This window comes from Corythoichthys intestinalis, chromosome 4 (assembly GCF_030265065.1).
Source record: "Corythoichthys intestinalis isolate RoL2023-P3 chromosome 4, ASM3026506v1, whole genome shotgun sequence".
Classification (NCBI taxonomy): domain Eukaryota; kingdom Metazoa; phylum Chordata; class Actinopteri; order Syngnathiformes; family Syngnathidae; genus Corythoichthys; species Corythoichthys intestinalis.
Window position 1 is genome coordinate 966667 of NC_080398.1, and position 15892 is coordinate 982558.

The 15892-nt window shown below is 39.1% G+C and overlaps 2 protein-coding genes across 3 annotated transcripts; both read right to left on the minus strand.

The window, feature by feature from the left end:
• Window positions 1–209: 209 nt before the first annotated feature.
• Window positions 210–13795, minus strand: LOC130914794 (serine/arginine-rich splicing factor 10-like). Of its 2 annotated transcripts, none has more exons than XM_057834301.1 (6): window positions 13601–13795; window positions 10388–10492; window positions 6193–6296; window positions 3386–3545; window positions 3261–3311; window positions 210–811 (listed from the first exon to the last, which is right to left on the minus strand). In XM_057834301.1, exons 1-6 carry the CDS (start codon window positions 13663–13665, stop codon window positions 550–552), a joined length of 747 nt encoding a protein of 248 aa, XP_057690284.1. In that variant the 5' UTR covers window positions 13666–13795; the 3' UTR covers window positions 210–549. The 2 variants fall into 2 exon arrangements, with proteins under 2 accessions (XP_057690284.1, XP_057690285.1); XM_057834302.1 differs by lacking the exon at window positions 10388–10492 and adding an exon at window positions 9989–10310 and having other exon boundaries at window positions 6193–6299; window positions 13601–13748.
• Window positions 13796–14056: 261 nt separating this feature from the next.
• LOC130914263 (fatty acid-binding protein 10-A, liver basic-like) lies at window positions 14057–15892 on the minus strand. Its single transcript, XM_057833284.1, has 4 exons — window positions 15743–15892; window positions 15487–15659; window positions 14246–14335; window positions 14057–14152 (listed from the first exon to the last, which is right to left on the minus strand). The coding sequence occupies exons 1-4, from the start codon at window positions 15807–15809 to the stop codon at window positions 14102–14104; spliced, it is 381 nt and encodes a 126-aa protein (XP_057689267.1). The 5' UTR covers window positions 15810–15892; the 3' UTR covers window positions 14057–14101.

Below are 15892 nucleotides of genomic sequence, written 5' to 3' on the forward strand. Positions count from 1 at the left end.
CCAATTTGATGTAGAGTGCCGCGTATGGTCTGAGCACGAAGAGGCTGACCCCCCCCCCCCCCCCCCACCTCTTCAATCTCTGCAGCAATGCTGACATCACTCCTGTAACGAGTCACATGACATTTTGGAGGAAAATGACAAGCAGTACTCAATTTGGAGATTTAGGGATGTAGTTTTCTAAGGGGTGTACTCGCTTTCGTTGCCAGGGGTTTAGATATTAATTGCTATATTTTAAGTTATTTTGGGGGGAAAATACATTAACTGTATTATATAAGCAGCAGACAGACTATTCATTGTGTCAAAGTGTCATTTTGTCAGTGTTGTCCCATGAAAACAGATACTTAAATATCTGAAGAAATGCCAGGGGTGTACTCACTTTTGTGATACACTGAATACATCACCTATTCGGGGGGGTTGGGGCAACTTCACTGAGGTACCCATCACTATAAACTACAGGCTTTAAAAAATTTTCACCATTCACTGCCATTGTCGTCTAATATAACAAGCCACTCTACAAAAATACAGTCACAATATTTTCCAAAAGTATATTTAGCTGTGTCCGGACTTGTACTCCGCCCAAGAACGGGAGCGCGATCGCGAGCGTGATACAGACCGCGAAACTGAGCGGGTGAAGGAGTTATTGCGGACGCCGGGTGCTGGATGGTTTTCTTCTTGGGCCTCGGGGCTGCGCGACCGGGACCGGCTTTTTCCGCTTTTGGGCCTGGCGCGGGAGGGCGAACGGGACGTCGAGCGGTTCCGAGTCGCAGGGTCACGCTGGGTTCTGTGGCATTCATGCTGGCTGCCTTTGTACCTGAACACAAAAATGCAAAAACAGAAAATCACATTGTTTGATTTTTAAAGAATTTATTTCCAAATTAGAGTGGAAAATAAGTATTTGGTCAACTACAAACAAGCAAGATTTCTGGCTGTCAAAGAGGTCTAACTTCTAACGAGGTCTAACGAGGCTCCACTCTTTACCTTTATTAATGGCACCTGTTTTAACTCATTATCGGTATAAAAGACACCTGTCCACAACCTCAGTCAGTCACACTCCAAACTCCACTATGGCAAAGACCAAAGAGCTGTTGAAGGACACCAGAGACAAAATTGTAGACTGAATCTGCAATAGGTAAAAAGCTTGGTGTAAAGAAATCAACTGTGGGAGCAATTACAGTGATACCTCAGCTCACGAACATAATTGGTTCCCAGAAAGTGTGTGTAAGGCGAAAAGTTCGTCTTCCGAACATTTATTTCCCATAAGAAACCATTAAAATGAGAATAATCCGTTCCCAGGTCCCCATAAAACATAATTTTCCACTAAATAAGCCTTAAAACTACACAAAAATATACCTTATTTTATGTATAATAAATGTGCTATTGTATTATAATTAAAGAAATAAACTGTACTGTATAATAAAGTAGTTTTATTTACCTTTGTGATGGTAGTTGATGGCTTGATGGAATGGAGTGGGAGGAGGAGGGAGGGAGGGAGTTACTGTTTGGAAGGAGAGTGTTACCGGCAAAGTGCGCAGTTAGCGTAGACTCCACTGCTGTGCCCCCCACATGCTTTTGGTTGTTAATAAAAGTGCCCACAAAAAGCCATCCGACGCCTCTGGGTGTTTGTATGCACGCCGCCTCCTTTCTGGAGAGGAAATCGGGCGAACCGAAGACAACCGACGACAACGAGCCAACGTGACTTGCCGGTCCACTTCTCACTACGGTGGGAAGCTGAAAGCACCGCCAATTACCAGTCGAGGGCGAATTGGTAACACGAGTCACCTTCCATAAGGACTGTAGGTAACTCTTTTTCGGTCCCATAATAGCAAAAGTACACTCAATATGGTCCAAAATGTCTATCAAACACAAACCCCGTCCGCACTCAACGAAAGTGAGGGGACGAACTGGGACGCCGTGAGCGTGCGTCAGCTTCTCGTGGCGCTTTTCGACCGCGTGAATTGGTTCGTCCGCCAAAAACTAGTTCGTCAGCAGAGACTATATGCTCGCGAATTTAATGTTCTTGAGGCGAAAAGTTCGTGAGCTTAAGCGTTCGTGAGGTGAGGTATCACTGTATTAGAAAATGGAAGACAAACAAGGCCACTGATAATCTCCCTCGATCTGGGGCTCCATGCAAGATCTCACCCCGTGGCGTCAAAATGATAACAAGAACGGTGAGCAAAAATCCCAGAACCACACGGGGGGACCTAGTGAATGACCTACAGAGAGCTGGGACCACAGTAACAAAGGCTACTATCAGTAACACAATGCGCCGCCAGGGACTCAAATCCTGCACTGCCAGAGGTATCCCCCTGCTGAAGAAAGTACACGTCCAGGCTCGTCTGCGGTTCGCTAGAGAGCATCTGGATGATCTAGAAGAGGACTGGGAGAATGTGTTATGGTCAGATGAAACCAAAATAGAACTTGGTAGAAACACAGGTTCTCATGTTTGGAGGAGAAAGAATACTGAATTGCATCCGAAGAACACCATACCCACTGTGAAGCATGGGGGTGGAAACATCACGCTTTGGGGCTTTTATTCTGCAAAGGGAACAGTACGACTGATCTGTGTAAAGGAAAGAATGAATGGGGCCATGTATCTCGAGATTTTGAGTGAAAACCTCCTCCCATCAGCAAGGACATTATAGACGAGACGTGGCTGGGTCTTTCAGCATGACAATGATCCCAAACACACAGCCAGGGCAACACAGGAGTGGCTTCGTAAGAAGCATTTCAAGGTCCTGGAGTGGCCTAGCCAGTCTCCAGATCTCAACCCCATAGAAAATCTGTGGAGGGAGTTTAAAGTCCATGTTGCCCAACGACAGCCCCAAAACATCACTGCTCTAGAGGAGATCTGCAAGGAGGAATGGGCCAAAATACCAGCAACAGTGTGTGAAAAGCTTGTGAAGTTACAGAAAATGTTTGGCCTCCGTTATTGCCAACAAAGGGTACATAACAAAGTATTGAGATGAACGTTTGGTATTGACTAAATACTTATTTTCCACCATGATTTGCAAATAAATTCTTGAAAAATCAAACAATGTGATTTTCTGTTTTTTCCCCCACATTCTGTCTCTCATGGTTGAGGTTTACCCATGTTGACAATTACATGCCTCTCTAATCTTTCCAAGTGGGAGAACTTGCACAATTAGTGGTTGACTAAATACTAATTTGCCCCACTGTATATATGGATGCCATATTGCTCATTAATTTAATTACCAGAAATAGACACTTGCTCTATAAAGGGTTACACATAAAATGCTTACTTGTCGTTTTCATGGCTTCCACTGCGTCTGTGTCGGCCATAGGAGCGTGAACTGTGAAGAAGAAATACTTTTTATTCATTATTATTTTTAAATGAACGTGAAAGAAAATACGACAGAGAACTTACGCTCTGGGACTGACGGATCTACGCGGTCGCCGCTCGTAGGAAGGGCTGCGCGACCGACGGCGGTCATAGCTGCGACTGCGCGAGCGTCTTCGCCGATCGTCGTCGTAACGTGAAGAACTGCGAGGGGAGTGTCGTTCTTTTGACTTCATCTGGTTGGGAGCTATTGGGAGACAAATGTTTGGTTGTATCCCCAATTATACAGTGTATCACAAAAGTGAGAACAACCCTCGCCTTTCTGCAGGTATTTAAGTTCATTTTTTCATGGGACAACACAGACAAAATGAGACACTGACACAATGAAAAGTAGTCTGTGTGCAGCTTATTATGGAAAACACTCAGGTTATTTGAAGTTCGGCTCTGAGACCCGTAATTCGGCCAAATTTCAAAATTGTCCGATATGCATGTGTGATACATCTTTGGAAAGCTTAAAATATCAATTTTCTGAGGGGAAGAAAAATTTTGAACAGGAGGGCATTTTATTAAAAAAAACGTTTTAAACAGCAAAACCCTATCTGGAGGTGAGAGAACGCGAGAGCAGAATTACAGACGCCACGACTTTAACGAGATATTATCGCATACGTACCTCGTTTCGATCCAAAAACTCCATGTAGGATGTATCACTGAGTGTCAACACACAGCTGTGAATGGCCACAGGTGGATTTTGGGGGGATTTTATGAGTGAAACATGGTAATATAACATGGGTCGCAATGCAGAAATCGCAGACACCAAGGAGTGGTTGAGGTTTTCTTTTTCATACATTTACCCTTATAAAAGTTCCCCCCCCCCAATTTTTCTTTGTTTGGATCAATTATTTATCATCTAACATATCGGAGAAAATGCGAAAGTAATTGAAAATACAATTCAGCGATAGTTATGAGGTAGATATCCGTGTTTACAGACACCATTTTTTTCATTGTGTCGTCATTTGTTTAAAAGTTTAAAATATGTGGGTGAATAATTTTTTAAAGTCATTTTTTTAAAACGAAATATTAAACATCAATAAATGATTCCAAGTCAAAAACGACTGACATTCCGAATAATGAACGTAATTAATCATCTTCGTTTTATGGCCGGGTTGAAACAAAAGCGGTTGCGCGACGTCTTTAAACGGGGGTTTCCAGGGTAACATGGACAAATTAAAAATAGTTCGGGGGCTTAATGCGCCATGAATCTGCTATGTTCTATCAAACACAATAGTCGTTTTGGCTTACAATACAGCAGTTTCTTTTAAAGAGGAGTGCAAGAGCAGGAACTGTTTTTTCAGTCTTGACTGTGTTTTCCAACTTATATAATAGAGTTTTTTCCCCTCAAAATAACTCAAAATATAGCCATTAATATCTAAATCCCTGGCAACAAAAGTGAGTAGACCACTTAGTAAATACATACATCCCTAAATGTCCAAATTGAGTACTGCTTGTCATTTTCCCTCCAAAATGTCATGTGACTCAATACAGGAGTGCTGTCAGCATTGCTGCAGAGACTGAAGAGGTGAGGGGTCAGCTTCTAAGTGCTCAGACTATGCCGAACTCTACATCAAATTGGTGTGCATGGCTTTTCACCCCAGGCCTCTTCTGAAGACGGTACACAAGAATCAATCTCTGTAGCAATGCTGACAGCACTCCTGTAATGAGTCATATGACATTTTGGAGGGAAAATGACAAGCAGTACTCAATTTGGACATTTAGGGATGTACGTATTTACTAAGGGGTGTACTCACTTTTGTTGCCAGGGGTTTAGATATTAATGGCTATATTTTGAGTTATCTTGAGGGGAAAATAAATGAACTCTGTTATATAAGCTGCACACAGACTACTTTTCATTGTGTCAAAGTGTCATTTTATCAGTGTTGTCCCATGAAAAGATATAGTTAACTCATTCACTCCCAACCATTTTCATCGGAGCAAGGCCTTTCGCTCCAGGCCGTTTTACTGGATTTTGCAAGGCCCACAGAAAATTCTGTTCTATTGCTATATAAACATGGAACCCATCAGAAGAAAGATTAGACTCTCTTCTTTCAGCAAGAAAAGTAAGTTAATATCTTTTCCATTCTTTAGAAATCAGCATTAGAAAATAGCTTGAGCAATTTTCCAATTTCTGATGAAAAAAACAGAAATTGAGCTTTTTGTGAAAGCATACATTTTAAACATAACTTTGACTTTAACACAGTTATTTTTTGCTTTAGTTACATCCCAAACATCTGGATGTTTTCCTTTTACAAAATAACAAACAACAAGCCAAATAGAGCTTTTGATAGCAAAGTAGCAATTTATTTACACATAACTAACTGAGATGACGCTATTGTGGCCGCGACACCCGGGTTAACTTTACCCTCATCGTCGCCTGTCTCATAAAGATGGATTTTTATGAGTCTCTGTGGGGTCCGCTCGGCGAGCAGCACGGACTCAACGACATCGTCCGCTGCACTGGTGGTCCCGGTCGTTCTGCTCGGTCGTCCAGCGCCTGGCATCCCGGGCGTCCTCTCGGTTGTTCTGCTCGGCCGTCCACTGCCTGGCATCCTTAAGCCGGCGCCCTGGCCGTTCGTCTTACCAAATGCGCTACTGCCCTTCAGTGGCCAGTTATATTGCTTTAAAATGGATTTTCAGCTTTGTGCTTTGGAGCTCAGTTGAATCAGAACTCAGAGATGTCTCTTATGAAAAAAAAAAAAACTAAAAAGCTACGTCTTTGGGACACTGAAACAATTTAAAAATAGAACGTATTTATACGTTTTTGGGAGCAAATGAGTCAACTATTGCAAGAAATGCGTGGGGTGTACTCACTTTTGTGATACACTGTACATGTGACTTACTCTTTCGGTCTCCCTGGGCAAACTGGATCTCAATTTGGCGACCGGACACCCACTTGTGGTCCAGGTTGTGGAGGGCGTCTTCGGCATCTCGCACGTCTTCGAACGTACTGACGCGGTTAAGGTTTTTCATTTTAGGAAAGACAGCGACACGCACTCATACACGCCCTTTGATATTTTTCCAAGTCAGCTTGACGCGTTACCGATGACATTTTTACAGTCGGTGTAATATTAGTATACTGTCTACATTTCGGCCTATACAGAACATGCAGTGTTTGCGAATAATGACAGATGTTTTTGTAATTTAAATGATGTATTCCCCGCTTTTACGTTTCTTCTTCTTTGATAGTATGGACTTAATAGTTCCACATGCTACGCAAGCATGCCCCCCCCCTCCGCCCCAACTTCACCCATTATATAAAATACACATAATGCAAAACACTTGAAATCCAATACACGGCTCCTACAGCTATTCATGCAATGTAGCACAATTTAAAATTCAAGGAATTTAAGACCAAATTAATAACAGTGTAACGGTACTTGAATTGGTACGGACATCACGGTTCGGTGCACACAGACGGATGGAGAATACGTTTGAGTAACAACAACAAAAATCCATGTGGGAGTTAGTCCTCCTCCACTACAGGGGGCGGTAGAGGAAATGCACCTAAAGTAGAGGCTATGGAAACAGAAGAAATGGGGATTTTATTTTCCACACATTCCCTATGAAGGAGGAGGAACAATATAAACTGTGGTTTCTTGCTGCAACATAAAAAAAAAACTGGTGAAAAACTGATGTGGTATCACTCTGCCCTTCTCCCTGCAGAGCTGCTGGATTACAAATGTTGCTTTTCATACTACAATTATTAACATGCAATTTGAAGTTTTAGTAACTTTATCCTGAAAACATAACCAACACTATTTATTGCATGGGTCATCGGGTGATTTTCACTCGCGCATATGTTTTTTTTTTATCGGCATGCTGACAAGCCTCATTGACTCGAGCTAGCTTAGCCACTCCGGAGCCCTGAAACGAACAAATAACTAACAAACTGCACGGAATTTGTTGAAATCCACTCCACCGACTAATTAAACCCCTGCTAACTCGAAGATTAAAGTGCATACGACACAAGAAAGCATGTTTATTTCATATTACACTTTATGCTCCGGAATGAAATGGACCGCTTGGATGTGTGTGGAAGTGATCGATATATCTATTCAACTTTTTGAATCCCGTTCCATGAAAATGAGTGACTTCTGGCTAGAGTCTAGGGTTGAAGAAGAAGGCGGACATGACGTCAGAGACTGAGATCATTTTCACTGGACAGCCATACTATTGTATGGAGGAAGACTGCACATTTATCTGTTTTTGCGGATTAATTTGTTAATTTTTTGCGTCACGCCAGCCCGATCTGCTGCAGGCTTTTGTTGCTACACCGGGTAGAGTGGTGTGAGCCTTTTTGGGTTTCCAGACGTAGAGGTGTACGATAACTATCGGTCCGATAATAGGAATATCAATAAATCCATCCCAATAAATCCGATAACATTTTATATTATCGGGCATATTAATATCAATTTTGGCACAGTGTCGGTGGATTGGGATGTGTGCATTTGTTTCCACTCCTGTTTTGCCAGTATGCCAAGTTTTGTTACTGTTCTAGAGGCCTTATTTTTCCATCACTGAGTGATGAACCTTACTATAGCAATTAGCAAATGTTTGCATTTTACAGTGTTATGTTTACAAGTTATTGAGAGGCCGTTTGGTTATTGATATATAATTACCAGGTTAAGAAAATGGTTTCATGGACCAAGACACAAAAGTCTCCTGTCTCCTCTCCTGTTGCACCAAATGGTTTATCTGCTGACAAAGCACAATACCTGTTGGGTTTATATTTGTTTTAGTTCTGTGCTTATTGTTCAGGGGAACACATCGTCAATGATATTGACTAATTGATTGTGATGGACTTAAATTATATTTATTTGAAAAAATTAATATGGGCACTTTATTTGAAGTCAAAACTGTCTTTGTTTTGTTCATTATAATAATGTTCATGTCATCATGAAAATTCCGGTTAGGTCAAAGGCAAATCTATGCTGAATCCACCACTCGTATTTTCTGACCTCCAGGTGTTCAAAAATACATGAATATACATTGAAAAATTATATACAGTATATATTATCGGTTATCGAAACGGTATCAGCATTAAGGAGCGGGAAGTTGGAAGAGCCGCTCGGTTCGGGTTAGCATGTCACCTAGCTGTCACGTCTCCTGTTTTGTTTACGCTCTTTCCTCTGTCTCCGATGCTGGGGCAGGGAAATGACAAAAGCCGGACTAATTCTGGTGGCATAAAATACTGTTTGGGAGGTTTAAGAATTCGGCAGTTTTGACCATTATGCAATAATTTAGCCCTGTCGTACCGAATAAATGCATTTTTTATATTTTATATTCCATTGAGCACAAGACTTATTTGTCATGACCATACAATTTGTATAGCAATCCGGGAAAAATACTTAGATACAAAGAATATCCTTTAAAAATATTGGAGAAATTAAAACAATGATGACATTTTGCTGCTCTCTGTCGCATTTTCCTCATTCTGAATCTCCCGCCTCATTGGGCTGGATTCTAAATCAGCTGAAATCGTTACTCTACCGACATCATCACCCAGATGGAGGTGCTAGAGCGCTATAATGACAGGCGGGACTAAACGGCAGATTAAAAGACTCATTTCTCGTCATCTGTGCTTTGCCAAATTGTTGTATATAGTCAAATCGTCTCAAAATATGATTTCAATTCACATAATGATGGTATTTAAGATTTTTTTATGGTGTCACACGCACTTTAACTTTCAATTTCTGTGATAATTTAAAAAATTTTTCCTCTTGCACCGAACCATGACCCCATACCTAGGTATGTACAGACCCGTGACTTGTGTTGTTTTCCGAAATTTCCAGGTTCGCGGTGAATCAGGAACAGGCACACTTTTGCTCAATAGACAATGTTTATTGATTAGAAAATGCAGAATAAATTAGATTTATTGATTACAATCCCACAAGAGCAAGCAAACAAGTATCAACAAATGTCAACGATGACGCTAGACTTGTGTTTGTCAACCCCAGAATCCCCGCGTTACCGTTACAGCAAAACGAAATGTCCCTTAGCAATGAAAATCGCTTACCGTGACAAATGAGTGGGAAGCCAGCAACACTCCAGTAAAGCGGCAAAAGGACAAAGCTGGGCGATCCGTACGCGGAAGTCCGTCAGCGGGTCACGTACGGATCGCCTGGCTTTGTTCCTTTGCTGCCTTACCGGGGCCTTTTGCCGCTTTACTGGAGTGTTGCTGGCTTCTCATTTGTCACGGTAAGCGATTTTCATTGCCAAGGGACAACTAGTTGTGCTGTCACGATAATGCGGGGATTCTGGGATTGACAAACTCAAATCTAGCGTCACGTTACCATTGTTTTTTGCTTGTTTTTGATACTTGTTGCTTGGTCTTGTGGGATTATAATCAATAAATCTAATTCATTCTGCATTTTCTAATCAATATACATCGTCTATTGAGCAAAAGTGTGCTGGTTGCTGACTCACTCACTTTTCGTAAAACGCGTGTACCGTTACACTCCTACTAATAAATCAATTGGCTAGTTTGAACAAGCACAGAAACAACCACCACGACCACTATTTCCAATTATATGGCGCTCAAAACTGGCACACCACGAAACAATCCAGAACAATACATAACAATCAGAGTTTAGTGATTGAAATACATAACATAAAATATAGATTTGAGTAGGATACATTAAAAAAAAAGGCTTGTCCCGTTTACCTTTTAACATGCTTGTTCTTTGAACTTCAGCTTGCTCTTTATTGTCTTGGCAGAGGAACGTAGCACTTGTCTTTGCCCCATAAACGCTTTTTGCTCCCTTTTCCCACAAAATGGAGGCGCTCCCTTCGGTAGACAAAATGGCCGTTTCTCGCTCTTGATCGCTCCCCTCTTTGAATCTTGATGCTTTTGCTGTGTGTGTTTTTTGCTAGCGCTTGGTCTTTGGCTACTCTACCTGGTAACTTTTCAGTGTGTAGCGGTAGGGGGCGGGCTCTCCAGAACTGTATCTTTACCATTCTGAGGCAACAACAAAAGAGATGGCAGTTACAAACGGTACATATGTTTAAGTCGAACCAGCACAGATGAAAGGATATTGAATGTAAGCAAATCCTCTTGGTCGGCGCGTATAGAAGTCAAGTGGAATGTAGACGTCTACAATAGGCCCGTAACGACCAAACTCGCGCCGCAAATCTTCTGGCCTAAAGTGTCGTGAAATAGCCACATAAGTACAATTTCCCCCCTCATGTTTCGAGACCATATGAACTTGAGCCCACTGTGGGTACAAACCCACACAGGTCTGAGTGAATTTTGGTTCAAAGTTCGGAAGGAAGCAGATGGGAAAAAACAAATCCAGGATACAAAAGGAATGACAAAAAGGACTTATCACGTATAAAATACTTACATTTTAAAGAAATACAGGTAGTCCCCGGGTTATGACGTAGGGCTGGGCGATATGGCCTTAAGTACGTATCACGATAAATTGAGCAGATTTACCTCGATAACGATAAATGACGATAAATTCGCCCAAGCAAACTGTTATATAATTTGAAAATTTGAATCAATGCATGGAATACAAATTAACAGTTTCTCGTTAAATTTATTTACCAGCTTTCAATTTAACAATTGCACATGCAGTCTAAACATTAAGTATTAAAAAAAATCTTGTAAACAATAAGAATTCTTGTGTGAACATTTATAACAGCTTGTATGACTTGAAAAATATCATCACTTGAATTTCATTAAATTCATTCCGCATTGTTATACACTAGATAGTGGCATACGTTTAGATATTTAGAATAGATACAAATACGACACATCCACCCGCCCCCCAGAAATTATACTTAATTAAAAAATAAAATGTTTCACAAATCTTTCCTTTCTTTTATTCAGCTCAATTATTTACATCTTATGATTTTGGAAATCCTTACAGTATGCAATAAATAATATTCCTGTTCCCAAGCACTGTGCTTACTGTACTGTAATTTTTACAAAAAATAAACAATACATAGTTACTCCCTGTCATCTAAGACGAGCCACTTAACAAGACTAGCACTGTCGTGTATTACAAATACTGCTTTGAACACATCTTCACAGACAAAAGCAATGACACAGGCTTAAAGAGGTCAACTTTAATTGTGTAAATCACACTTAATGACGACACGATCTCCTGGTTGAAATAGACGACATCCACTTAATTCTATTTTAGATATGTAATGCTGAGGCAATTTGTCAACTTTACTTTTAAAAAGAAACGTGCACTGTTTATCCAGTAGATGGGGCTCTTGCAGTGTGTCAAACAGTGATTCAATTTAGGGCAATTGTCTTAAAAGTGGTTCATTGTTTCAGAAAGCCTCGGTTTTTCCATCCCTATCTGGAACCTGTCAAGAGTTTACTTAATGTCGGGTGAAAGTTTGGCGAAGCTAACTTAAGCCCGACTTCATCCCGTTAACTTGTAGCGTTAGCAGCTAGCGTTAGCAGCTAGCGTTAACAGCTAGCGTTAGCCTACCGGGCTTCTGTTTGATTGGCTTCCTGAAAACCATGTGACTCCCAACGTAAGCACACTGTGCTTTCTTAAAGGGGAATGAACATAGCCGAACAACACAGAGTCAAAGCGGGATGAAAAGACTATATTTTCTTATTTTATTAAATTACCGTATTCACCGACATGGTCAAAATTACGTCGGTCATCGTGAAGAATTTCGGTAACGGTAAATTTTCGGTTTACCGCCCTGCTCTATTATGACGTACCCGATATACGTGATTTCGACGCGGGAGTCTCGTCCGCCATTTTTGCTCCAGTCATTTTTTTTAGGGCTGTCAAACGATTAAGATTTTTAATCGAGTTAATCACAGCTTAAAAATTAATTAATCGTAATTAATCTCGTAATTAATCGCAATTTAAACCATCTAAAAAATATGCCATATTTTTCTGTAAATTATTGTTTGAATGGAAAGTTAAGACACAAGATAGCTATATACATTCAACATACAGTACATAAGTACTGTATTTCTTTATTATAACAATAAATCAACACGATGGCATTAACATTATTAACATTCTGTTAAAGCGATCCATGGATAGAAAGACTTGTAGTTCTTAAAAGATAAATGTTCGTAAAAGTTATAGAAATTTTGAATTAAAACCCCTCTTAATGTTTTCGTTTTAATAAAATTTGTAAAATTTTCAAACAAAAAATAAACTAGTAGCTCGCCATTGTTGATGTCAATAATTACACAATGCTCATGGTGCTGAACCCCATAAAATCAGTCGCACCCAAGCGCCAGCAGAGGGCGACAAAAACAAAACAAAACAAAAAAACACAAGTAACAAATAGACATGACACTGTCATTTTAATCAATTTGAGCGGGGCATGTGCGTTAATTGCGTCAAATATTCTAACGTGATTAATCTAAAAAATTAATTACCGCCCGTTAACGCGATAATTTTGACTGCCCTAATTAATATATATATATATATATATATATATATATATATATATATATATATATATATATATATATATATATATATATATATATATATATATATATATATATATATATATATATATCAATAAAAAAGAAGTCATATGTATCCCTTTCAATTGCTAGATCAGAATAAATTAAAAATTATAAAAAAAAAAATGTTGGGGGGGGGGCGCCAATTCGCGGTTTTTCACTTATCGCGGTTGGTCTGGTCCCCATTAACTGCGAAAAACGAAGGTTAACTATTTAAAACACGGTCAGATACCTTGAATAGTACAGATAGATTGTTAATGTAACTGGTAGAAAATAACTTCTGTTCCAATAAAAACAATGATTACAATTCAAATATTACAGATGATTAATTAAAAAAATTAATTCATTTCTGACAATTAAAAAAGTACCATGAAAGTACTTTTTACAGCTGGCGATATGATGATAAGTCTACATCAATATGGCGGCTATGTAATATCAACGATATCACAAAATGTGAACTAACGCATACGATAATACCGTTGCTTTTTGGTTTTTCCTTTACATTCGCGACTATAATTTTTATTAAAATTCCAGTAAAGCTTCAAATTCTCGTTGCATCTTTTTCATTTCCAGGCAACGTAGCAGGTCGCTTAGCTGACATGTTTACTGTATTTCCAACATAAAACAAAGGTGACTTTCCTTAGTAGGCCGGTTTTAAAAATATATGTACGCACCAGTTCGTTATAATTATAATTGTCAACCACATTATCACGCTGTCAACGTCAAGCGACGACGTCAGTTCGCCGTCTTTTCGGTTAAATTGACCACTGTTAGCTTTGAAGACTCACCTGGAGTCGTCTGAGATATTCCGAACAAAGAGAGAGGAGTTTGGGGGTCGCAGATACCTCGCCATTTGTTCCGGCGAATTATCAGCAGCAAGTATTTCCTAATATCTGTAGCAATACTAGCAAGAATAGTACTGTTGAGCCTTGAAACTAGGAACTTGCGTGGCTAACTCCATGCGCAATTGCGTATGCGTCGGAGGAAATTCTCCACTGAGCGTTATGCTGCCTTCACATGCTTTGGGAAAAATGACGCTTAACATTTGCGATTACTGTACGTCTTTTTCAAGTTGGTTTGTTGCAGTATAGTAGCAAAAAAAAAAAAAAAAAAAAAAAAAAAAAAAAACAGGCCAGACACGGACTTCATTTGGCTTGCAAAACTGTTTTAGACCGTTTAATTCATCTACTACAACAATAAGAGAATGCATCAAAATACAAACACAACACGCAAGCGAAACTGTATTTTATTTAAATAGACATTTATTTCAAATTTCACTGCCGAAGTTATTACATTTTCTTGCTCTTCCTTACGAGGGTTACGGAGCCCATACTCAGGGTCTAAAGTGAGAGGCAGGGAGAAAAAAAGGCATTGAAAACAAAACAAAAAACAGAAATTGACTTCAAGAGTGGCATTTGATGCGTTCGGGGTACCTCGATCATTTCGCCTCCTTTGATCTCTTGGATGTGGATGAACTTGCCGGTGTTGCACACCAGCTTGCCCCCCTCCATGTTGACAACGCACTGCATAGGTCAGAGAGCAAAGAATATATCTTAAAATTATATAATCAAATTTTAGCTATAAATTACGGATTTGTATTGCTGCCACACAAAAAAGTCCAGTACCACGTTTTTATGTAGTATAACATTTTTAGAATGAACACGTTTTTACACGATAATTATCACGTTTTTACATGAGTTATCCTGTTTCGACATGATAATTATCACATTTTTATATGATAGTATCGAGTTTTTAGATATGTTGTTTTAACATGATAGTTATCACGCTTTAACATGCTAACGACTACGTTTTTAGATATCATGTTTTAACATGATAATTATCACGTTTTAACATGATAGTTACCACGATTTTAGATGATAATGACGTTTTTACATGAATTATCACGTTTCTACATAATTAGTCACATTTTCATATAATACCACGTTTTTACATGATAGTTATCACGTTTTAACATAACTATCACATTTTTACATGATAGCTATCACATTTTTACATGATAGTTATGTTTTAACATATTATCACGTTTTTACATGATAGTATGAAGTTTTTAGAATTATGTTTTTTTATATGAAAATCACGTTTTTACACGACAATTATCACAATTTCAATTATTATCATGTTTTTACATGATAAATACCACGTTTTTAGATATCACATTTATTTATATGAAACTCATCCCGTTTTTACATGCTAGTTTCATGTTTTTATAATTTTCACGTCTTTACATGATAATTATCACGTTTTTATATGATAGTTACCACGTTTACATATTTATCATTTTTACATGATAGTTACCACATTCCTTCATAATTATTTTTACATGATATTAATGATGTTTTTACATGAGTTATCACGTTTCTACATGGGAATCATTACGTTTTATATAGTGGTTATCACATTTTTACATGATATCCCGTTTTTTGGATATCATGCTTTTACATGATAATTACCATGTTCATTTTTACATGTTAGCTATCACATTTTTTACATGATAATTTTATTTTTTTACATGATGATCATAACGCTTTTATACAATAGTTTTTAAGAAAAAGATTTACATGATACTATCATGTAAAGACATGATACTGGACCTTTTTTGTGGCCGCAATATGCTTTCATAATAAATTTATTAATTTTCTGATGAACAGTTAACCTTGAGCTTTTTGCCATCCATGGTGGTAATGTCAGCCTCCTTGCCGATAGTGAAGGAGTTGGTCACGGTCTTGCCCGGAGTCTTGGATGTTACCACAAAGTCATTGCCCTTCTGCGTGATCTCAGTCACTGGTTTGATGTCCTTGGCCATCTTGATGACATCCTCGGGGAGTTCTGGTAATTGTCATTAAAAAAAAAAAAAAAAATCAATTCATATTTCAGGATAGAACTAATTCTACAGGTTTTTTTGTCCTCACCCATGGCCTTGAGGAAGGCCTCGTAGTTCTCCTGGGCGTAGACCTGCCATGTACCGTTGAAGTCCATGTTGACCAAAAGGAGGCTGAGTGGGAAGAGTCTGTTCGAGCCGGCTAGCTTTTATACATCCCGGATAAGACGTTTAATTAGTA

Bases quoted from the DNA above. Each gene is read 5' to 3' on its own strand.
- LOC130914794 (XM_057834301.1), bottom strand. From the start codon at position 13,665: ATGGCGAGGTATCTGCGACCCCCAAACTCCTCTCTCTTTGTTCGGAAT. The intron at 6,297-10,387 runs ATATCCTTTCAT...CCGCGTCAGTAC, and splicing joins AGAGGATTTGCTTACATTCA to GTTCGAAGACGTGCGAGATG. The intron at 3,546-6,192 runs GTAAGTCACATG...GTCTCCCAATAG, and splicing joins TGCCCAGGGAGACCGAAAGA to CTCCCAACCAGATGAAGTCA.
- LOC130914263 (XM_057833284.1), bottom strand. From the start codon at position 15,809: ATGGACTTCAACGGTACATGGCAGGTCTACGCCCAGGAGAACTACGAG. The intron at 15,660-15,742 runs GTGAGGACAAAA...GACAATTACCAG, and splicing joins GGCCTTCCTCAAGGCCATGG to AACTCCCCGAGGATGTCATC. The intron at 14,153-14,245 runs GTACCCCGAACG...CTCTCACTTTAG, and splicing joins AAGGAGGCGAAATGATCGAG to ACCCTGAGTATGGGCTCCGT.